The sequence below is a fragment of the Mandrillus leucophaeus genome, unplaced genomic scaffold (genome assembly GCF_000951045.1).
Source record: "Mandrillus leucophaeus isolate KB7577 unplaced genomic scaffold, Mleu.le_1.0 Scaffold156, whole genome shotgun sequence".
Taxonomy (NCBI): Eukaryota; Metazoa; Chordata; class Mammalia; order Primates; family Cercopithecidae; genus Mandrillus; species Mandrillus leucophaeus.
This window is the reverse complement of record NW_012101543.1, coordinates 2,074,420-2,099,138: the sequence shown is the minus strand read 5'-3', so window position 1 is coordinate 2,099,138 and position 24,719 is coordinate 2,074,420. Positions and strand designations below refer to the sequence as shown.

General features: G+C 34.2%; 1 protein-coding gene across 3 annotated transcripts in view; it reads right to left on the bottom strand.

Annotated features, from left to right (window-relative positions):
- Positions 1 to 24,719, bottom strand: part of PIK3C2G (phosphatidylinositol-4-phosphate 3-kinase, catalytic subunit type 2 gamma) — a 415,055-nt gene that overhangs the window by 254,113 nt on the left and 136,223 nt on the right. For all 3 annotated transcript variants that reach the window (XM_011975453.1, XM_011975454.1, XM_011975455.1), the window contains one exon: positions 20,579 to 20,767. In XM_011975453.1, coding sequence (XP_011830843.1) covers positions 20,579 to 20,767 — 189 coding nt within the window. The remainder of the gene's footprint in view (positions 1 to 20,578; positions 20,768 to 24,719) is intronic.

Sequence of the window (24,719 nt, the reverse complement as noted above, 5' to 3'; positions counted from 1 at the left end):
TAAATCTTACTAGACTGTGAAGTTCTTGAGGGTAACTGTGCCTTATTCATTTTTGGATGGCATTTGCCTGTTGTAAGATTTAGCAACCATTAGGTACTTAATAAACATTTTTTATTGAAATAAATTTGTGAAGTTATTTAGTATTTGAAATCCTGTTCCAAAGACAATTTATCCTCAAATGGATTCCTCAAATTGTCATCTTGCTCCATCAGAAGAAACAGATTCAATTATCTCAAAGTTCCGGCTTGGAAATAATTTTGGCTCTATATTGTTTTGACATGATTAGATATTACTAGGGCTTAGATAAGAAGAATTAATTTTAAAGAAACAATTTTTCAGAAAAAAATTAGCATAATGTAAAATGTGAAGGAACCGCTTATAGTAATTTATTTACAAATAAATAAATAAACAAAACAAACTCGAAATTGCTTTTGTAGACAACTAACTGAATGCTCTAGTCAGGTGAGGCCTCTGAAGACTGGCTTCCAGTAGGAGGTTAGAAAACTGTAAAGTCTTAAATGGCCAGTATTTTCTCAGCATATCAGATTACTGAAGGGTAAATTGGGAACTATGCCGCCATCCAGTCAAGTAAACAATGGTATCACACAACTCAACTGTCTTGGATGGCAACTTCAAATGGAATGCTAAGCAAGTTACGTATTTTTTCTTCATTAAACTGAGCATTTTCATTGCAACAAGAATTTTACCTATAAGGTTAGTCAGTCAAAACTCTTATTTCTGACCTGCAAGTACATTTCCAGTATTTTTCTGCCTTTGAGCATTCTAGCAACGAGACGTAGTGAGAACTGCGGTCCAGACACATTTGGTGAAGTATTGCAAAGGTCAGAAGATCTCAGCATAACGTCATGCACAGGTGGAGGACAGAAGGAGTACAATTAAAATGCAAAGCTACAAGCAGGTCAGCTTGTTTTAGTCCATTAAGACTTTAGATTCTCCTAACTAAATGTGATTGACTCTAATTGATTGCTCTCAATTACTGGACCATTTGTCTGAAGCTTGTAGACATCAAGGTCAGTGTAAGGACAGTTTGCAGTCTTGGAGGGAACAGTTTACTACGTAAGTTTTGTTACCTAAGTGACGACTTGTTAAGTTAGCTAGCAGTCACCCATGCTTCCCTGTGTGACTATTTTACCTTATTGATAGAAATGACAAAGAAGAAATAAAAAAGGAACATTGCAACAAAAAAAAGCTCTTTGGTGAACATTATACCTTTAACTATAGATTTATTTCCACTAGAATGCAAACTCCAGAAAAGCAGTGACTTTTTATCTGTTTTGTTCATAGATGTGTCCCCAATGCCTTCAGATTTGTAGGCACTCTACGTATTTCTTAGAAGACTGTTGAACCTGAACTCATTATCATTACACCTAAAACATCTTTACTACACTTCCTCACTGTAGCCTGTGTTATCACCTTTCTCCAATTACATACACTTAAATTGTTAAAGGTAATATTTTGCCCCTGTTTGTTACTTTTTTCACCTTTCCCATCTGATGGAATTCTATTCATCCATGAACTCCAAGCTCAAGCATCAATTTACCCGTGAAGCTGTTCCAGCAATATTTTAACACCCTGTGGAGTTGATAACTCCCTTCTCTATAAAATTGTATATTATATACATCATTGAGGACAGGCTCATTTATTTATGATTCCCTAGCCCAAGCACAGTTGAATAGAAGTTTGTGGAATTCTTAGTATTCTCTTATCTTTACATCTAATCAGTTGCCGAGTTCTGTTGACTTTTCTATCCTAATGACTCTAGGCTTTAATGCTTGCTTTTAATTTCTTCTGCTGCTATCTAGTCTAGGCCATAATTACCTCATTCTATAGTAACATTTTTAATAACAACACCTTATCAAATCTCCTAAAGTAAGTTCATTTCTCATAAAACATTAAATGATTTTCTATGTCCAATAAACCTCCCTTTAGCACACCCTGCAATGTAAATATTCAAGGCTAGCAAAACACTCTAGATTTTTCTTCTACCATATTATTCACTGAACCAGTCTGGCTCATTGATATATTACTTCTACTCTGAAAATGCACGTGCCTTTTCACTTTTGTGCACACTGTAGCATCTGCTGGAAAACCCTCTCTTAGTTCTTTAAGTTCTAGTCCTCCTTCAAAATGTAGATCAAATTCCCTTGAAGGTGCCTCTGTTAGTCCATAGTAGTTACTTCTCTGAATGCCAAGGATATTGACTGGTTGACTCCCACTTAAGATATGACAGTGTGTATTAGAATTTATCCTTTTACATATGTGTCCTCATTCCTCAACTATCGACTAATTCAACTGAAGATGAGGATTGTTCAATATTTTCTTTTTTATTGCTAGGATTTAGCAGCTTACTCCACATATAGTTGCAATGAATAAAAATGCATTGATCATGCTGATAATAATTACAAAAATCCTACCATAAGGTCAATTTTATTTCCTTCTGTGTTTTGAGATAGTTTCCATTGGTTGCAATAGATTTAATTTTATAAATACCACTCATATAAATTCCAGATCTTTTTTTCTCTCAGTCAAAAGCATAGGAGAAAAACAAATCTGAAGGCAATGAAAGAGAGGGATGTACAGGCATACCTCAGAGATATTGCAGGTTTGGTTCCAAACCACTACAATAAAATAAATATCACAATAAAGCCAGTTGCATTTTTTTTTGTTTTTTTCAGTGTATGTAAAAGTTCTGTTTATACCATACTGTAGTCTACTAAATGTGTAATAGCATTATGTCTAAACAAATCATTAAATTAAAAACATTTATTAAAAAGACTTTGTGGCTAAGAAATGCTACCAATCAACTAAGCAAGTTCTAATCTTTTTGCTGGTGGAGGGTGCTCCCTCCATGTTGATATCCGCGACTGATCAGTATGGTGGTTGCTGAAGGTTGGGGTGGTTGTGGCAATTTCTTAAAATAAAGACAACACTGAAGCTTGCATCGATTGACTCTCTTTCATAAAAGATTTTTCTGTAGTATGTGATGCTGTTTGATAACATTTTATCAACAGTAGAACTTCTTTCAAAATTGAAGTCAATTATTTCAAGCCCTGCCACTGCTTTATCAACTATGTTTACATAGTATTCTAAATCCGTTGTTATCATGTCAACAATGTTCACAGCATCTTCATAGGAGTAAATCTCAAGAAACCACTTTTTTTTTTGCTCATCCATAAGAAGCAACTCCTCATCTCTTCAAATTTGTCATGAGATTGCAGCAATTCTGTCACGTCTTCAGGTTCCACTTCTAATTCTAGTTCACTTATAAGTTCTACCACATCTACAGTTACTTCCTCCACTGAAGACCTGAACCCCTTACTGTCATCTATAAGGATTAGGATCTACGTTTTGAAACTCCTGTTAATGTTGATATTCTGACCTCTTCCCATGAATCACCAATGTTCTTAATTATACCTAGAATGGTGAATCCTTTCCAGAAGGTTTCCAATTTACCCAGATCCATCCAAGGAATCATTGTCTACGGCAGTTGTAGCCTTATGAAACACTTCTTAAATAATAAGACTTGAAAGTCAAAATGACTCCTTGATCCATGGGCTACAGAGTGGACGTTGTGTTAGCAGGCATGAAAACAACATTAACCTCCTTATACATCACCATCAGAGCTCTTGAGTAACTGGGTGCATTGTCAATGAGTAGTAATATTTTGAAAGGAATCTTTTTTTCTGAGCAGTAAGTTTCAACAGTAGGCTTAACTTATTCAGAAAACCATGCTGTAAACAGATGTGCTGTCATCCAGGCTTTGTTGTTCTATTTATACAGTACAGGCAGAGTCGTTTTTGCATAATTCTGAAGTGCCCCAGGATTTTTGAAATAGTAAATGAGCATTGGCTTCAATTTAAAATCGCCAGCTGCATAGCCCTAACAAGAGAGTCAGCTTATCTTTTGAAGCCTTGAAGCCCAGCATTGACTTATCTTCCCTAGCTATGAAAGTCCTAGATAGCATCTTTTTCAAGTAGAAGACTGTTTCATCTACATTGAAAATCTGTTGTTTAGTGTAGACACATTCTTCAATGATCTTAGCTGGATCTTATGGATAACTTGCTGCAGCTTCTACCTCAGCACTTTCTGGTTCACCTTTACGTTACAAATATGGCTTTTTTTTTTTTTTCTTGCTTGCTTTCTTTATTCTTTTTGAGATGGAGTCTTGCTCTGTTGCCCAGGCTAGAGTGCAGTGCCACAATCTCAGCTCACTGCAACCTCTGCCTCCCAGGTTCAAGTGATTCTCCTGCCTCAGCCTCCTGAGTAGCTGGGATTTTAGGCACCCACCACCATGCCTGGCTAAGTTTTGTTTTCTTAGTAGACATGGGGTTTCACCATCTTGGTCATCTGGTCTTGAACTCCTGACCTCATGATCCACCTGCCTCGGCCTTAAAGTGCTGGGATTATAGGCATGAGCCACTGCGCCCGCCTGACTTTTTTCCTTAAACCTCATGAACAAACTCTGCTAGCTTCAAACTTTTCTTCTGCAGTTTCCTCATCTCTCTCAACCTTCATGAAATTGAAGAGAGTTAGGGCCTTACTCTGGATTAGGCTTTGGCTTCAGGGAATGTTGTGAGATTTGATCTTTTATACAAATCACTCCAACTTTGTCCCTCACAGCAATAAGACTCTTTCACTTTCATATCAGTTCTGTCTTCACTAGAATAGTACTTCTAATTTCCTTCAAGAACTTTTCCTTTGCATTCACAATTTGATTAACTGTTCTGCACAAGAAGCCTAGCTTTTGGCCTATCTCAGCTTTCAACATGCCTTTCACACTGTGCTTAATCGTTGTAAGCTTTTGATTTCAAGTGGAAGACATATAACCCTTCCTTTCATTTGAATACTTAGAGGCCATTGTAGGGTTATTAACTGGCCTAGTTTCAATATTGTAGGGTCTCAGGGAATAGGGAGGCCCAAGGAGAGGGAGAGAGACAGGGAGCAGCTAGTAGGTGGAAGACTCAGACCACACACAGCATTAATGGATTGAGTTCACTCCGTACAGTGGGTGCATCTTGTGGTGCCTCAAAACGATTGCGATAGTAACATCAACAATCGCTGATCACAGATCACCGTAACAGATATAATAATGACAATAATACTTGACATATTGTGAGAATTTCCAAAAAGGGACATAGTTACACAAAGTAAGTACATGCTGCTGGAAAAACCTCACCGATAAATTTTCTTGACTCAAGGAAGCCACAAATCTTCAGTTGTAAAAACACACTATCTGTGAATTACAGTAAAGTAGAGCACAATAAAGTAAGGTATGCCTGCATTTGTTTTTTTCAAAAAAAGGAGAACAAAAAATTAGTAATACAGTACCTATGTAGTATAGTCAAAAAGGAAAATTGTGTATTTGTATCAATAAATGCAACTGCTGGGAATAATTTTTTGCACTTTAATGGAAAGAGATGTCTCTGTTTATTCATTACTACTGCTTGAAGTTCAAGAAGAAACTGAAAGAGAAATAGCTGTAAAACTAACCACATGACATTCTGAGATGTGACTAAGGCCTGACTTGACATTAAAGCATATCCGAACATAGCTTGCATCTGACTATTTTAGGAAGTGTTGGCCACATTAAAAATGATGCCAGTAGTACTGCTGACGTTCCTGGAACATGGGCTTTTTCATACTTGTTAGCAATATAGGTCAACATGAATCAAAACAAAAACAAAAAAAACTTTTAAGTGTGCTTATTTTTTTGATCTATCTATTTACCTTTTGGGAATTTATTTTAAGAATATGATGAGTGATGTGTGTGAAGATACGTGTATGCAAACAAAATTGGGAATAATTTAAATGTCTAAAAATTAATGGTTAAATTAAATATGATCTAACTATGTGATGGAATATATGCATTCCTTAAAAATAGTAAAAAAAAGTTTAATGAAATAAAAATACTAACAGCCAGTTTTTGTAGTATAATACCATTTAAAAAATATGTACATGTTTCTCAATATGATTAACAAAAGGATGGGAAGGACCAAAATATTAATACCAAATATCTGAATGGAAGTGTCATAGATTATTTTAATTTTCCTTTTTAAGCTAAGTTTTAAAAAGCTTTTCAAATTTTCTATAAGAAAGTTTTATTAATTACTAAGAAAGTGAATAATACTTTTTAAAAGTAAAGCTTGTCCAACTAGTTAATGAATATATATGAATAATTACAAACTCATGACTAACACTAGAAAAAAGCTTCAAATCATATGCCCTTTTTAGAGTATACATTGTTGTGTGAAAGAACAAGCATTCTACTTTTTAGTTGACTTAGAATTTTCTTCTAACTTAAGATACCTCTGGAGAATTTATGCTTAATTTGATACCTTTTCAGGGCCCCTGAACTCAGGTATAGATCGATGGACAAATATGTTCCACAAGTCCTGGCATTTCTTGTCTGTGATATTATCCGAAATTATTTAAACACTCTTTTGGGATATAGTTGTTGGCATTTCATGCTTAGTAACTTGATCCTCAATGAGGTGAGGGCTACCCATTATTTCTCTGACTTTGGTGTGATATTTACAGACTGAAATGTCATATGTAATAGAAGAACTGCAACCTATTTTGAATTTCCCACAAGCCAGGTTATCCTGCTTTATTTGATTTGCTTGAAAAATACACATATAATTCCTGCATGTCACACCAGGAGACACTGTTTAGCAATTCTGTTAACCTTGGAACTACTAATTACTATCGAAGTGGATATTATACTTTGAGTGTGGGAGAGAAACAAAATACTGCCAGAAGATTCATCGGGCTGATGTCAACTAGGACCTTAATTATGTTTATAAGAAACTTCCTTATAATGAATCATAAAATAGATTATTACAATGTAATAAATGGAGATCTGGTTTGAGATATAAAAAAGATAAAGGTCAGTAAAATTTCATTGTTTCTTGGGAAGGAGATCATGTAAAGCAAAATAAATTTTCATTTATTAGGAAAAATATTTCTTAAAATTAGGCTTAACAAGAGTTCGTGTACAATAATCAATTCTTTAAGGTTATTCATTATTCTCTGTGTTTACCTAAACACTTTATGTTACTTAATTTACTTTCCCAAATGTGTCTTAATAGGGAGGAAACAAATCACTCTGTCTTTCTGTTCAGGATTTAGCTGGCCTCCAAGCTGAGCTAACAATTGAGTTTCTAGAATCTGTTAAAGGACAAGATCTCATCGCTAAGATAAATATAACTCTGTACAATAACCATTAAGAAATTACCTACACTTGAACATGGGCCATTGTCCAACGAAGACATTGAGAGACAAAGAAAAAAATACTCCATGAAGACTAAGGTTGTAAGGGTTAATAAAAAGAATCAAAGACACGTGGCTAAAAGTTCTGAAGGTGGAAAAGGTACAATTAAAGCAACGTCATGATTACTTTCAAAGGAACGTCAATGAAATAGCAACTCTATATCTTGCCAACAACGTAGGGTAAACACAAAATGGAGGGCCAAGCAAAGGATTAAGATGAAATGGTAATGCTTACATGTGCAGGGAAGGAAGAGCACTAAGAGTTTAGGTAACTCTCCAGCTCAAGGTGGAAATAATAAGTGACCAGTGGTTAGGATTTGTTGTACAACAGTGGTTTTCTAATGCTGGGTGTCAGGACATTTTTACATTCTTAAAAATTATTGAAGACTTCAAAGAGTTTTGGCTTATGTGAATGATATCTATCAATAATTATATTAGAAATAAATTCAGGACATTTAAGAAATATTTATTAATTCATTTACAATCACATTAATAAACCCATTTTATGTTGACATAAATAATATATTTCTGAAAAGAATATTTTCAAAACAAAGAATATTTGGTGAGATTTAGCAATATTGTTTCACATTTTTGCAAGTCTCTTTAACGTGTGCCTTAACGGAAGAGAGCTGAATTATCTTACTGCTTCCATGTTAAATCTGTTGCCTTATTTTAAATCACGTGGCCCCTGGAAAACTCCTCTCTACACTCATGAGCAAATGAGTGTGACAAAGGAAAATGGCATCTTAGAATTATTATGGAAATAATTTTAGACTTGTAACACCCCTGTAAGCATTTTGGGGATTTCAGACCTCACTTTTAGAACCTCTGATGTACACAGCACAGTTTGCATGGGTCATCATTATGTGGCCATAAGTTAAGGAATTAGCCCTTGTGGTCTGTTTCTCAACCTGTGTTTTCTCTGGACTCAAATGATCTGTGAAGTCATCTGACCAGCATTCAGACTTGGGAATCGTCATTACTCTTCTCTTTTCTCAAACATTTACAATTCCTCTCATCTCAGAGCACTGTAGGAATATCCAGAGGATTTAGGTAAATTTCTATAGGGCCAGTGGAGTCATGAAATAAAATTTCAACAGAATAATATATTTTTCAAGTTCTTCTATTTGACATAAAAAAACAGTTATATTCATTTTTAAAATTTTCTCCCCTTATTGTTTTTTTCACTTGTTCCTCTTTTTCTAGTTTGAAAAGGATATAGGGAAAATATCATACTCAAAGAACTTTTGAAGTGATGGGTGAAAGCCAAATGCGATGTAACAAATGTCGACCTTTAAAAAAAGCAACTTTGAGTAAACTGAAAAGCAAAGAAATCTGAGATCAAATTTAAGTGTAATGGAAATGTCAGACTTCAGAATACACAGCAAGAATTCATGCAGAATATGCCATGAGGCTATTCACAGCTAAAAGCCCCAATGTCAGGTTAGAATTAGAAAATCATCAGAAGTGCAGAACTGTTTCTCCAACAGATTTTGAGTCTGATGACACACTCAGCATCAGCTTGGAAGAAAAATGTCAATATGAATATCTCTGCTATTTTTCTAGTACTAAAAATGATCAGATGTGACAGAAGAATTTTTTTTTCTAGGCAAAGTGGTGAATAGGATTTTTAAAGATGATTGTAAATGTCTATCTACTGAATAATTCATGCTCTTTCAAGGATTTTTATATGGTTACAGAATATTAGAACCCAAAGAAACTTGAGACCTAGTTTAATCTCCTTATGCAGATGAAAAAACTCAAACTCAGAGTATAAGCAGTTTTCCCAAAACCATTTGTTTGTGGCACTGAAATGTCATCCAAATATCCAAAACACTAGGCCAGTAGGCTTTCTACAGCACCCCCAGCATGCACCTTTCATTTATTTGACTGGATATTTTTATATGTACTTATATAAAAATCGCAAGATTATCTTGGGTATATTATTTATTTTATTGCATTCTAAATGGATCAATAATGATATTTAATAGTAAGTAGTGTGATCTGTGTAATTGGACTAGGGTATTGGCCGAGTCATGATCTAAAGGGAATAATAATGAATTTCAGACCCAAGGAGACATGGAACAATACAGATATATTTCCTGGTGGATAGTATATGGACTTGAGTATAGAAATTGGGAATTAACTAGATGGTCATTGTATTAGTGAATTAAAATTACTATTTACGATTAAAGAGTAGTTCTTGATTTCACTCCTGTTATATAATTACACGCTGATTTTACATGTAGCTACTCTTAAAAAATCACTGTCATAAAGCCAGTAATGTATTGAAAGCACCATGTAGATACTATGCTTGGATGCACTAAACATTATATGTAAAAGTAACATGATGTACTGAAAAGGATAAAAATTTTGGGTTTAAACATCAAGGCTGTTCTTTTATTACCTTATGTTCCGTCTCTCTAAGCAAATTCATCTGTATCCTTCATTTAATTCACATCTTTCTGTGGATGATTAGAAAACAAACTGGAGTCTCTAGCTTAGATTTTTTGAACAACCAAATCTGTAAATGCAATCATTTCAAAACACCTCAAAGCCAACGAATCCTAATATGAATAATCTTTTTTTAAATTTTTTATTTATTTATTTATTTTTGAGATGGACTCTCACTCTGTCACCCCAGCTGGAGTGCAGTGGCGCGATCTTGGCTCACTGCAACCTCCATCTCCTGTGTCCAAGTGATTCTCCTGCCTCAGCCTCCTGAGTAGCTGGGGCTACAGGCCTGTGCCACCATGCCTGGCTAATTTTTGTATTTTTAGTAGAGGCAGGGTTTCACCATGTTGGCCAGGCTAGTCTCAAACTCCTGACCTCAGATGATCTGCCAACCTCACCTCAGCCTCCCAAAGTTTTGGGATTACAGGCGTGAGCCACTGTGCCCGGCCTGAACAATAAGACTCTTCTAAAATTTGCTTGTCAGCTAGTGTGCCCCATGTTGGTGAATCTTTCTATTATGACCTACTTACATAAGACAGAAACATAGAACTGAGCCTTGATATGGTTTGGATTTGTGTCCCCACCCAAACCTCATGTTGAACTGTAATCCCCAGTGTTGGAGGTGGGGCCTTGTGAGAGATGATTCACTCATGGGGGCAGATTTCCCCCTTTGGTGCTGTTCTAGTGATAGAGTTCTAATGAGATCTGGTTGTTTAAAGTGTGTGGCACCTCTCCTCATCTCTTTTCCTCCTGCCCAGGCATGTGAAGGTGTGCCTGCTTCCCCTTTGTCTTCTGCCATGGCTGTAAGTTTCCTGAGGCCTCCCCAGTCATGGTTCCTGTATAGCCTACAAAACCATGAGACAACTAAACCCCTTTTCTTTATAAATTACTCAGTCTCAGGCATTTCTTTATAGCAATGTGAGAACAGACTAATACATCCTTGAAACATCTCTTTTTCACAGCCCCTTCCCATTCAATTCTGCCGTTTTCACTTCCATTTTCTCATTTTGTTCATTTAATTACATCATTGCTGCCACCCTCCTAGGATGACTGCCATTCTCTGACACCTGAACTACTTCCATTGCTTCCTAACAGGAAGCTTATTTTTATTTATTCATTTTTTATTTTTTTAAATTATACTTTAAGTTCTGGGGTACACGTGCAGAACAGGCAAGTTTGTTACATAGGTATACGCATGCCATGGTGGTTTGCTGCATCCATTAACCCGTCATCTACATTAGGTATTTCTCCTAATGCTATCCCTCCCCTACCCCCACACTCCCCAACAGGCCCTGTTGTGTGATGTTCCCCTCCCTGCGTCCATGTGTTCTCATTATTCAACCCCCACTTAGAGTGAGAACACATGGGGTTTGGTTTTCTATTCTCATGTTAGTTTGCTGAGAATGATGATTTCCAGCTTCATCCATGTCCCTGCAAAGGACATAAACTCATCCTTTTTATGGCTGCATAGTATTCCATGGTGTATATGTGCCTCATTTTCTTTATCTAGTCTATCATTGATGGGCATTTGGGTTGGTTCCAAGTCTTTGCTATTGTGAACAGTGCTGCAATAAACATACATGTGCATATGTCTTTATAGTAGAATGATTTATAAGCCTTTGGGTATTACCCAGTAAATGATTTCTGGGTCAAATGGTATTTCTAGTTCTAGATCCTTAAGGAATTGCCACATTGTCTTCCATAAAGGTTGAACTAATTTACACTCCCACCAACAGTATAAATGCATTCCTATTTTCCACATCCTCTCCAGCGTGTGTTGTTTCCTGACTTTTTAATGATTACCATTCTAACTGGCATGAGATGGTATCTCATTGTGCTTTTGATTTGCATGTCTCTAATGACAAGTGATGATGAGCTTTTTTTCATATGTTTGTTGGCTGCATAAATGTCTTCTTTTGGGAAGTCTCTGTTCATATCCTTCACCTACATTTTGATGGGGCTGTTTGCTTTTTTCTTTAAATTTGTTAAAGTTCTTTGTAAATTCTGGATATTAGCCCTTTGTCACATGGATAATTGCAAAAATTTTCTCCCATTCTGTAGGTTGCCTGTTCACTCTGATGATAATTTCTTTTGCTATGCAGAAGCTCTTTAGTTTAATTAGATCCCATTTGTCTATTTTGGTATTTGTTAAAGACAATCCTAAGCAAAAAACAAAGTTGGAGGCATCATGCTACCTGACTTCAAACTATACTACAAGCCTACCATAACAAAAACAGCATGGTACTGGTACCAAAACAGATATAAAAACCAATGGAACAGAACAGAGGCCTCAGAAATAACACCACACATCTACAACCATCTGATCTTTGACAAAGCTGACACAAACAAGCAATGGGAAAGGATTCCCTATTATTTAATAAATGGTGTTGGGAAAACTGGCTAGCCATATCCAGAAAGCTAAAACTGGATCCCTTCTTTACACTTTATACAAAAATTAACTCAACATAGATTAAAGACTTAAACACAAAACCTAAAACCATAAAATCCCTAGAAGAAAACCTAGGCAATACCATTCAGGACGTAGTCGTGGGTAAAGAGTTCTTGGAAGCTCATTTATTTTTGCTTTCCTCACCAAATCTATGCTTCACTCTGAAACCAGAGTGATCTTTAAGAGATGCAAATCTGTTCAAAATATTCTGTTACTTAGAATCATTTATGCCTTACTGTTGCTACTAGTATAAAGGCCAATTTGTCTAACTTGGTCCTGCTTTAGAAGTCCTCAACACGGTCTTCTAGTTTGACCTTCAAATGTCAGTTCATCTTAAATCATACACTCCTCCCCTGGACTTCAGCTATACTGTCTCTCTTCCAGTTTCCTAAGTGCAGTTCCTGTCTCAAGACTTAGTTATATTTAAGTTCTTCTTCGCAGAAAATCATTCTCTTACTCTTTCCCTTTTGTCAGTTCATTCCCACTTATCCTTTAGATTTGAGCTCGAATATAACTTCCTTAGGGAAGACTTTTCCCTTTGAAGAAAGGTTTGGTTCTTTTGTTGTATATTATCATAGGATTATGTAGCCTTTATTCAAAGTTGTGATAACAACTGTTGTTTTACACTCATAATTTGGTAATGGCCTATTATCTACCTCCAGAAAATTGCAAGACCATGAATAAAGATCATGTTTCTATTTGCTAGTTTCAGGACCTAGAGAAGTGCCTAAGGTGAGTAGGCCATCAATACACATGTATTGAATACATGAATAAACAAATGGGTTTCAATGTCTTCATCTGTAAAATGGAGATCAGTAAAATGGGGGAAATAGATGTTGGGACTAATATTAAGGAGGTTTTTCTGTATTTCAAGTCATATATTGTAAAGTGTTTTGTAAATTATGCCCTTCAATTATAAAATATTATTAAGATGCTAACTCTTTATCATGTAAGTTTTGACAAGTGTATTTAAGTCATTTATGTTTTAATAGAAATTAAATATTTCTCATGAACTTATTTATATTTAACATTTGGCAAAGAAAGAATCTGAAAGCTCGAACTTCTCTTTAAAATGTAATTATAATGAAGGATTGATGATGATAAGAATGTTTGGTAGCATTGATTGAATGCTCTCATATGTACCTTACCTTATTTGTTCCAGACAAGAACCCTAGGAGGTACATAATATTACTCTTTGTTTTAAAGTTAAATAAACTTTTCCAAGGTCATTCAAGGAATAACTGGCAGAACCAGATAGGTCTGATTTCAAAGCTTATGTTATCAACTGTGAAATCTGGAAATAACTCAAGAACCTCCAAAAGCATACAAAGACAAAATATGTATCTTTGTGTTTGTATAACTCCACCTTCCTCATTCGCACCTTCACTCTTCCTTGATAGGGAATACTGACATTTCCACATTTTTCTCTTCTATATCCACACTTATCTATAATTGTATTCATATTTTTCCTTCCCTCTCACTTGATAGGAAGAAGTTACACTCTTGTCCTTGGATAAAATTCTTGCTTGCACTTTTGTTCCAAGCTGTTGGCTGTTAGTGTCATCCCCTTTTGCTACTTCACCTATCCATCTCTTTTCTGATCTTCCCTTCAAATATCCTTCCTTTCACCTTGTAAGCATGCTGGAAGCTCTTTTATTTAAAAAGGGATACAAACCCCAAACATCAAACGTCTTTTTCTGATCACTTCCAACTTTAGCTATCTTTTTGCCTTTATTGTCAATTCTATTCCAAGAGGCACCATTTATATCTCTCCTATTCCTTTTCAGGAACTTGAAGTATGGAATCTAACTTCACTATTAAAATATGACCCAGTAATCTCATTTCTGAATATATATCCAAATGAAGTAAAATTAATATATCAAAGAGATATCTGTGCCCCATATTCATTTAATCATTGTTTACAATAGCCAAGATATAGAAGCAAACTTAGTGTCCATTAAAGGATGAATGGATAATGACACAGTGGTATATACACACAATGTAATACTGTTCATCCTTTAAAAGAAGGAAGTTCTGTTATTTATGACAGCATGAAGAATGAATCTGGAGGACATTATGCCAAGTGTAAAAAGCCAGGTACAGAAACACAAATATTTTAAAAATCTCACTTACATGTGGAATCTTAAAAGATCAATGTTATAAAAACAGAGTAGAAAGGTGGTTACCAGAGGCTTTGGGGAGAGGAGAAATGGAAAGAGAGGAGATTGTGGTCAAAGGGTACAAAGTTTCATTAGCTTGGAAGAGTAAGTTGCTGTGATCTATTGCACTGCATGGAGACCAGAGTTAATAACAATGTATCATATATTTTGAAATTACTAAAAACACATTTTTAACATTCTAAACACAAAAATAAGTTTGTGAGATGATGACTTTGCTAATTAGCTTTATTTAATCTTTCTACCATGTATATATAGATCAAAAGATTACATGGTACCACCTAAATATATACAATTATTATGTCAATTAAAACTAAATTTAAAAAACTGCTCTCATTGATATCATCAGTGACTACCTGATTTCCAAATTCATTGATCTGTTTTTAGACCTAATTCTATTTAATACTTCTTTAAAGCCTTCGAAAATCTTTTTCAAGAGTTCTAAGATACCACCCTTTTCTGGATCTCCTGCAATCTTTTGGTCAGTTTTTTTCGTTTTATTTTCCTGGTTTTTCTTGCTTTGCACTGCCCTTAAAATGTTGCTGTTCTCCTGGGGAAGCAGAGGTTGCAGTGAGCCGAGATCGCGCCACTGCACTCTAACCTGGGAGACAGAGCAAGACTCCATCTCAACAACAACAACAACAAAAGTTGCTGTTCTCCAGAGTTCCATCTCTGGCCTCTTGCTGTACTTCCTCTCTATAGCTACACACAGTAGCTGTTACACATCCTCTACTTCCGTAGCTTCAACTACTGCCTGAAAGCCAACAACTCCCACATTGTTTTTCAAGTTTTGATTTCTCTGCAAAGATTCAGACCTGTATACACAACTGCATACCAGCCATCTTCTTCTATGTGTCCCATGGGTTTTTAAAAATGTGACATATCCAGAATAGAACTTTCCAATGTTCAACACACACAATTTGCTCTTTCATCTAAAACTCTTATCTTGGTGAATGATGCAATTACCTATCAAGTTTCTCAGGTCTGTAAGCTTGAAATCTTCCTTATTTCTTCTCTCTTTTTCAATTTCCTCTGAAACGTCTCTCAAATCTGCTTTGTGGGTTCCTACTGCTTAGTTAGACTTCTTAGTTCAGTCCCAGACCATTTTTCAAATGGGTTATTTCAATATCTATCATCTATCTAATATTCTTTCTCTCATTTTCTTCTTTTTTCAATCTGTTCTTTACACTGATCCCAGATTTATGCACATATAACATAAATCTGATTTTATGACTCCTGTTCTTAACAAAATTCCATGGTCTGCCATAACAAGTTCATAGTACCTATCTGGCTCCACCAGGCCTGAAACAATCTAAATTGAACCGCCCTTTTCAACTTTGTTTCCTGATATAATTCTCTTCTAATGTTATATAAAATGACTCACTGTTTTCTGAACCTCTATAACCATGCACACATTAGTCCTCCTTCTTGGAATGTCATTTTCCCACTCCCCCACTCAGAAAATTCCTATGAATATTTCAAGTCAGAATCCAGTTTCTTTGTGAACTTCTCCTTACTTTCTCTGAAAGAATTTTCCTCTCTCTCTTCTGGGCTCGTAGAGCACTTAATACTTATTTTGGTGATGGTACAGAGCACATTGCGTGGTGACCTCTAGCTTGAGTCTCTCCCTATAAATTGTACCTTGTTTAGAGACAGTCACTATGGCTTATTCCTCTGCCTCTTTGATTCAGTGCCTACCAGTTTGTCTGTACACATATTTTTGTTCAATAAATAAATGGAAAAGATACCCCATCATTCATAATTTAATTATGCAGTCAAAAGTGGGAGTTTTAACTGCCTCCCTATGCCATATTCCATTCTTTCTATTTACAATGTTAGTAAACAATAGCCTCATTATAAATTAAATGTACAATAAAGAATACAATGATTTGGAGAAAAAAAATATTTTGGAAATATTTTTCCAAGGAACCTAATTTTGGAAGCTAAGGCACAGTCTGTTAAATATTGCTTTTCTTCTTGCAAAACAATAATTTTACATCATGTGGGATGGCAAGTTCTCGTACCTTGTCAAATTTTTTATTTAAGCTTCTGATATAATCCTCTGATGCCAATTCAAAGTTGCTATTTTTAAATGAATACTTTCCTTGAACTGACTTTTAATTCCTTGGGTATTTTTTGCTTGTTATTAGCAGTTGAATAGTTGTGCCTGTGCATCAGGGTTCAGGAAAATAGCTACCATCTGCCAAGAACCACAGACCTTAGCCCTTGGTCTCTGTTTTCCTGACAGCACCGCCTTCTCTAATGGAAGTTATCAGTACCCAGGGAGCTCTCTGCTGGCACTCAGTAGTAGAAATATTAACACCGTATGGCCCATCCTAGGTAAATTAAATTTCATCATGTCTCTTGCTAAAAATAAACTAAAAGGAGATGGTGAACCTTTGGACAGATTAAGTAAATAGCAATATTAAAAACTCTCCAAACTGGAAATGGAGCACACCAGTCCTCAAGAGGTTAAACCATTTAAAAAATAGATTGCTCAAAGGAGGAAAAATATAGATCTCTCAAGAACTCACTCTGACAACTCACTTAATAAGCACATACTGTTTGTTCTCAGAAAAGTCAGCTTTTTAATTTAGAGGAGTTGAAAGGTTCATTTCTGGAAACAGCTTGTCCTCAAGCTTTTTAATAGTTCAGTAAAACTGAGAGTGGGAGTGGGAGGATGAGTACAATGGAAATACTCCAACCTTTTCATTGACCTTACTTGGTGCATGATAAGAAACTTTCCAGGGTGTAAATAAATCAGGATTCTACTAAGTTCCCTGAATGAAGTTTAATAAACACCCTCTACTTTAAAATCAGTCCCCATAACCTCTAAAAATCTGATCATTCAAGAAAAAAGAAACTACACAGTGAAGTAGAAACATCCACACATGACCGAGATAGCTAAGTGCTCCTACTTACGATTTTAAAAAACTGTTTAGGATAGCCAAGATATTTCATATGTAAATAGCCTAGCATGTTTATGCAGGAAGGCTTTAAGCAGAATGGTTCAGATTATAAGCTCTCATGAATGCCTGGATTTGACTCCCAGGTTTTCAACTTACAGGGCACTTAGGGCAACGTAACCTGTATAGGCCTCAGTTTCCTCATATGTAAAATGGGAATAATAATAGTATTTCCATCATAGGGTTATTATGGATGTTAATATGAGATAGTACTAAGGGGCACTAAGTAAAAATTTTATCTGGACATGTAAAACATTGAACGAGCCAAATAGATTTTGAAGATCTGTTTAGATAAAGAAGACTCACGAAGCATAATTCTGCTTAGTTATCAGGGATCAGAGAATATTGACGTTCATCCAGCTAATCTTCTTATTTTATAAGTGAGTAAACAGAGCAGTATTACAATCTTCATTCTATTAAAGATTTTTCTAAAAAATATTCCATGAACTTTAAACTTTAGAAAGTTATCTTGTTAGAAAATTATTCTTTAAAGATATTATAGAGATTCATAGATATTACCTTTACAATTATTTTCTCAAAAATTTTAAACACCTTTACCGAGATATTATTGAAATACCTTACAATCCACCCCATTTAAAGTGCACAATTCAATGTTTTTAGCACGTTTCCAGATTTGTGCAACAGTTATATCAATTATAACCACAAAAGGAAACCTCATACATGTTAGCAGTCATTCTCCATTTTCTCCCAACTTGCCCTAGCTCTGAGTTACTGCTAATTTACTTTATGTCTCTACAGCTTTGCCTATTCTGCACATTTCATACGAATGGAATCATACCATATGTGGTCTTCTGTAATTGGCTTCTTCCACTTAGCATAATGCTGTCAAGGTTCATCCAGGTCGTAGCATATATCACTATTCATTCCTTTTTATTGTCAAATAATATTAATCTTGTATGGGTAGATCACATTTTGCATATCTATAGATTAGTTGGTGGATATTTGGATTGTTTCTACTTTTTGGATATTGTGAATAATGCTGTTATAAATATGTGTGCATGAGTTTTTGAGTGGGCATATTTTAAAATTTATCTTGGGTATATACTTAATAGTAAGATTGTTGGATCATATAGTAACTCTGGATTTAACACTTCAGAAACTGCCACACTGTTTTCCAATCAGCTACATGATTTTGCATTCCCACCAGAGATAAATGAGGTTTCCATTGTCTCTATATCCTCAACAACACTTTATTTTTTGTCCTTTTTGTATTTTTTGATTATAGCCAGTCCTAGTGAGTATGTTATCTTAGGTGTTAGGTGATTTTCATTTTTATTTCCTTAATGGTTAATGATATTGAGCATATTTTCATGTAAATGTTGGGCATTTGTATATTTTCTTTGGAGAAATGCCCATTCAGATCCTTTGCCCATTTTACAATTGGGTTATTTATCTTTCTGCTCGTGAGTTTTAAGAGTCTTTATATGTTTTGAATAAAATTTCCTTGTCAGATGTTTATTTTCTCTTATTCTGTCAGTTGTAACTGTCACATTTTAAATGAACTCTCTATTAGTTAATCAGTTCAAGAATGACAAAATAATAATTGTGCTAATAGCCCAAGTCTAACTTCAGCAAAACCAGCTAGAGTTTAGCACAATAATTTTACAGATTTTAGCTGTTCTGACATCTAAACCAGAAAAAGGGGTTAGGATTATGTTGGAAATGAGACCTTTTTTCCAAAAGGATATTTAAACACTAGCATGATGAATTATGAATATCCCAATGAAACCAATCCATTGTTAATTACCATATAATTATTTTATTAACTAATGTAACTGTACAAAGTCATGTAGGAGATGAATAGTAATGATAGTGTCCTCAAATTGCTTATAATTTAAATGTTAAACTACTGTACAAATAATAATAATGTATCTAAAAAGTGATTGGTTCAATACTGAGGAATTAATATGTCCTAGGTAATACTAAGCCTTCAGGAAACAGAAACATTGAGACGATCTGTTTTGCCTTGAGTGGCTCTGAGTCAGATGTGAGTGAAAATATACACATTTTACATGATGCATATAAAGACGTTACCATAAAATGCAATGTATAAAGTAATAGAGCACTGTACTAGTCCAGGAGTGATCAATTCTACACGGCAAGGTCAGAGAAGACCTCACACAAGAAACTTTATAAAAGAAAAAAGTTGCAAGCACAATAATAGAAACAAATATATATATGTATATTCCATTATATATATATATATTCCATTATATATACAAAGAAAGAGGTAGGCATCTGAGCACATATCAGTTAATGGGAGAAGCCGTAAAACTAATAAAATCTTCAAAGTGAGGAGCATAAAGATAGGATGTAAATTTCGAGATTCAGTGACTGAGAAGCTCGAAAAACCCACTCTCCCCTTTACCCACCCCAGAAGTTTTCTGAAGGACACAAATTAGTAAATAAATCATTCAAAGTCAATTTAGATCACATGAAGAAAGTTCTTCATGTAACTAACTCCCTTTCCCACCTTTCTCCTCCTCTCGGGTTCTTGAGAATAGATTCAGAATAGAGCTGGGTTTCACGATTTTTTGCCTGGCTCAAGAGATTGCAGACTTTCTTCATGGCATCAGTGAGCTGATGCTATCAGGACAGACCTAAAATATCTTTTCTTGGCTTTGAATATAAAAGGGAAGCCAAGGAAGACTTGTTTCTTCTGGACCAGAGCCAGCTACCACAGTTATTCCTACAAGCTTCTCTTTAACAAGAAGACATCATTAGCCCTTTCCTGGTGCTCCATGCATTTGATTCTGAGTGAAGATCTCAAGGACATGCAAGGAGTATTTTTTTTTCTTTTATTCCTGTCATCGTCATTATCATATTAATTGTACACCTACTTTACACAGGGCATTTTGCTAAACTTTGCATATTTTAATAGTACAAAAAATGATCCTAGTTTTTAAAGACGCTTTTAGTCTGAGAGAAGTAGGGATTTTTATTTTTCCCTGTTTGATTAAATTATTTCTGTAAGAACTAGACTCCTCATTTAAGAAACTTCTACCATTTATTATACCACAAGCTGAGGGCAGAAGACATGATTATAACTTAGATTTGTTTAAAATTTATAGTCATGGCTTACATTTATCTAAAATTAATATCCATAACTATCAAAATTGAGAACAAGCAGAATAGCTATTGAATTAATTATACGGTTCTATATTTCTCTTCAAGCAAGTTCTTCTCAGTCAGTAATGTCATGCTTGTTATGCAATTCTTACCTGGAAGTCAAAAGCCCAAGAGCCTCTAAAGGTTGAGAAAAGGTCCATCTTCTCAAAATGGCATGCATTTCTGAAACAGTCCTTTCATCCCAGCCAGGGGCACTACCCAGGACCAGAGGAAGGGAGCAGTTTTCATTATTGCAGTAGAAGCGATAAAACCACAAGTATCTTTTCTTTTCTTCAGAGAGTCTGAAAAACCAGATTGGAAACAGTAATTTAGTGGAGTTTGCTGCACTAACAAATGTTGCTATAAATATGCAGTACCAAACCTTACTGTACTTCTTTGAATTTTATTTTAGCTTACTTTTAAAAATGTCTTTTACCTTCCTGGGATAGCTTCATAGGTTATTTCATCAGTTTATGTTCCACTAACTTTATTCTTTTGTATTATTATTTTGAAAAAGAAAAAATCAATTCAGATAGCTCACATTTATTTTTGTTCAGTCTTATTCGTGGTTTTTTTTTTTTTAATATGTCATTTTGGTTGGCAAAATCTCTCTCCCCCAGGGAAAACCAAGTTTATCTGAATCCTGTGACACATCCTATTTAGAACAAAGGTAATCAACCATTTACTTTCTTATTTTTTTTTTATTTTTTATTTTTTACAAATTAACTGAGATCCAAGTGGGCCTATGAAAAAAATGGCATATTTTAGTAATGATATTTCTTCATCTCAAAGCAAGTTTTATCAGAGTTCAGAAATCTTTGCTGTTGTTAACTTCAAAACCAAGGATCTCAATTCATCCCTGGATTATGTCTTTTAAATGTTCAGAGTTCATGGGAAGTTTGGCGTGAAAATGTCAGTGATGCTAGTTTCTTAGATGCTCAAGTATTTCCCCCTGGAGAGTAGTCTGAAATAAAAGATCTAAATCTAGGACTAGGGCCTTGACTTGCTGACAATTTATCATGTTTTGCTCACACTCCAGTAGAAGTATTCAGAACCACGGTTCAATTGGAGGACAGCTTCCCTCACATGACAATGGCTTTTGAGCACTCTCTCCTCCAAACTGACACTGAGCTTGAATCTGCTGAAACTCCCAAGAAAGCTAACGAAACATAAAAAAATCTTTTAAAAGTCTATGTCTCTCTATAATTCATGTTAAAGTTTTCCTCATCTGTAAAAAGAAAAGATTGGATTATAGGTGATTTTGAAGGTGCGTTTAGGTTCCTTTCCTTATATTTTGCTACCACCTTTTCCTCGGAAAAAGCCACAGAAGAAAAAATATTCATAGTAAAATTACTAAAACATATTTGCTCAGATTAAATTTTTTTCCCAATACCGAACAATGCTCTCTTTCTTTTTTTTTTAGCTCCTTTTGTTAAAGCAAATTCACATTCAAGGATATGCCACAGATTCAGTTCAATAAATTATTACAAATGCATATACCAGATAACAACCACACTCCTTTCAAGATATAAAACAGTTTTTTTCATGTCATCAGAGGCAAACACTGGTATCATTTCTTTCTCTCTCGATAAATATTAATCTTTTAGAACTTCATATAAATGGAATCATAGAGTAAATATGTTTTTATTTATGGCTTCTTTCACTCCATTATATAATGTTTTTGAAATCATCCATATTGGTTGAGTTTGTCAATAGTTAATTCCTTTTAATTAATGAATATTATTCCTTTGTGTAATTGTGCCATTATTTATTTATTCACTCTCCTGTTTGATGGACATTTGGGTTGCTTCCTTTTGGGGGGTATTATGAATAAAAGTGCTATGATCATTTGTGTACAAGTTTTTATATGAATGTATTTTTCATTTCTCCTAGGAAATATCTATGAGAGGAAGGACATGGTTATGTGTTAGGTATTTATCTTTACAAAAAATTGTGAAACTGTTTTCCGAAGTAATTGTAAAGTTTTACATTATTGCTTGCAGAGTATGATAGTTCCATTTGTACCATATTCTTGCCAACTCTTGATTTTGTCTGTCTTTATAATGTTATCCATTCTAATGGGTGTATAGTGGTATCTCATTGTGCTTCTAATTTATATTTACTTGGGGTCTAGGCAATTTTTCATATGCTATTTTCTTATATCTTTTGTTGGAGCTCTCTTCTCATGTCTTTTCCCTACTTGTTTGTTTAGATTCATTTGTATGACTTCTTTATATACTCTGGATACAAAAAGTTTGTCATATAAATGTTTGCACATATTTTTCTCAGAATGTGGTTTGCCTATAGATTTCCTTAACGGGGGCTTTTCATGAATAGTTTTACATTTTGATGATGTCCAATTCAGAAATTTTTAAACAGTTATTACTTTCTCTATTTGTTTAACATTGGCTATCTTAACATTCATTCTTGTGGCTTTTTTCTCAAGTATTCTGAAAGCAATATTTTACTTGCTGAAAGGACTTTTTTCATTTATGGCGTGGGTGGCATTGTCAAAAATACATTGAACCTACAAATGGGTCTCTGGCTTTCTATTCTATCTACACCGAATTCTATTCCATTGACCTATTTACCTATCCTTAAGCTATATCACACTAGCTTAATTGCTGTAAATTTATAGTACATAAATCCACACACATTATGAAGTCAGACTTTGTTCTTTTTTCATGATTGCTTTGACTATTGTAGGTTTTTTGCATTCCACATAAATACTGAAGTCAACTTTTCAATTTCTACAAAAACTTGCTGAGATTTTCATTGGGATTATATTTTATTTACAGATGAGTTTAGAGAGAATTATCATCTTAACCGTAGGAATCTTTCAATCAATAAATGCAGTATATTTTTCATTTATTTAGATTTTCCTTAATTTTCCTTAGCAAAGTTTTACACTTTTCAGTAAATAAAATTTTATTAAATAATTTACTAAATTTTAGTAAAAGATTAGTAAAATTTTAGTAAATAAAATTTTGATGTAGTAAATACAATTCCAAAACAGAATTTATTTTATATATATTTTTACTGGAACACAATTAGATCTTGTACATTTATCTTAAGCATTATGACCATTACATAATCATGCTGTGTGAAAATAGTCAGTTTTATTTCTTTCTTTTCAATTTTTACCTTAATTTTTTTTTTTCACATAGTGTGCTGGCTAGGATTTCCCATACAAGATTAAAGATAAATGTTTGAAGCAGACATCGTGGCTTTGTTTCCAACCTTAGGAGAAAGGATTCATTCTTACATGATTTAACGTGATACTAACTATAAACTTTTCATAGATCACTTTTCAAGGTTGAGAAAGTTTCACTCTATTTCTAGTTTTAACATGAATGGGTATTGAACTTTATCACTTTTTTTCTAGATCTAGCAAGGTGATATGATTTTCCTGGTAAATATTCTCATTCTTTTACTTTTAATCTAATTGCTTATATATAAAACATGTTCCTGTAAACAGAATACGGTTATATATTGCTTTTTTGATGTAGGCTGACAACTTCTGCTTTTTAATTTGAGTTCTTAGTGTGTTTACATTTAATGTCATGTTGATATGGTCACCTAATCATACCAATGGCTCACTGTATTGCTATTTGTTTCTGTGAAGTGTTTTTTTTTCTTTGTCCAAACCATTTCGTAGTCCCCTTTTTTCTTTTTTATGTTTCCTTTTAGATTTTTTTCTGTTATATTTCATTTTTATCTTCTCCTTGGCTTTTAAATATACTCTTAAAATTTAAGGGGTGTGGTTTTCCTAGATATTAAAATATCTTTGTTTAAGCATATTACAGCCAATCATGAATTAACATTATGCATCCTTACATATAATATAAAAAACTTGGAACAGTTTACTTCCATTTTCCATTTTCATTCTTATTGAAGTTATTATAAATTTTATTTTTTATATATTATAAACCCAGAGTACATTGTGATTCATTTTTCTTTAATCACTTTTAAAATAAATTAATAAATGTGTAAATGAAACTATTTTTATTTATTTATCTATTTTGGGGTATTTTCCATTTCTTCTTACAGATTTGAGTTTCCATCTAGTATCATTTTCTTCCAGCTTGAAGTACTTATTTTATTATTTTGTATAGTACGGATGAACTGATAATAAACTAACTCACCTTCATTTGGTTAAAATATCTTCATTTGGCCTTAATTTTAAGAAATACAATTTTACTGTATATAGAGTTCTAATTTGAAAAAGTTGTTTTCATCTTTAACACACAAAGA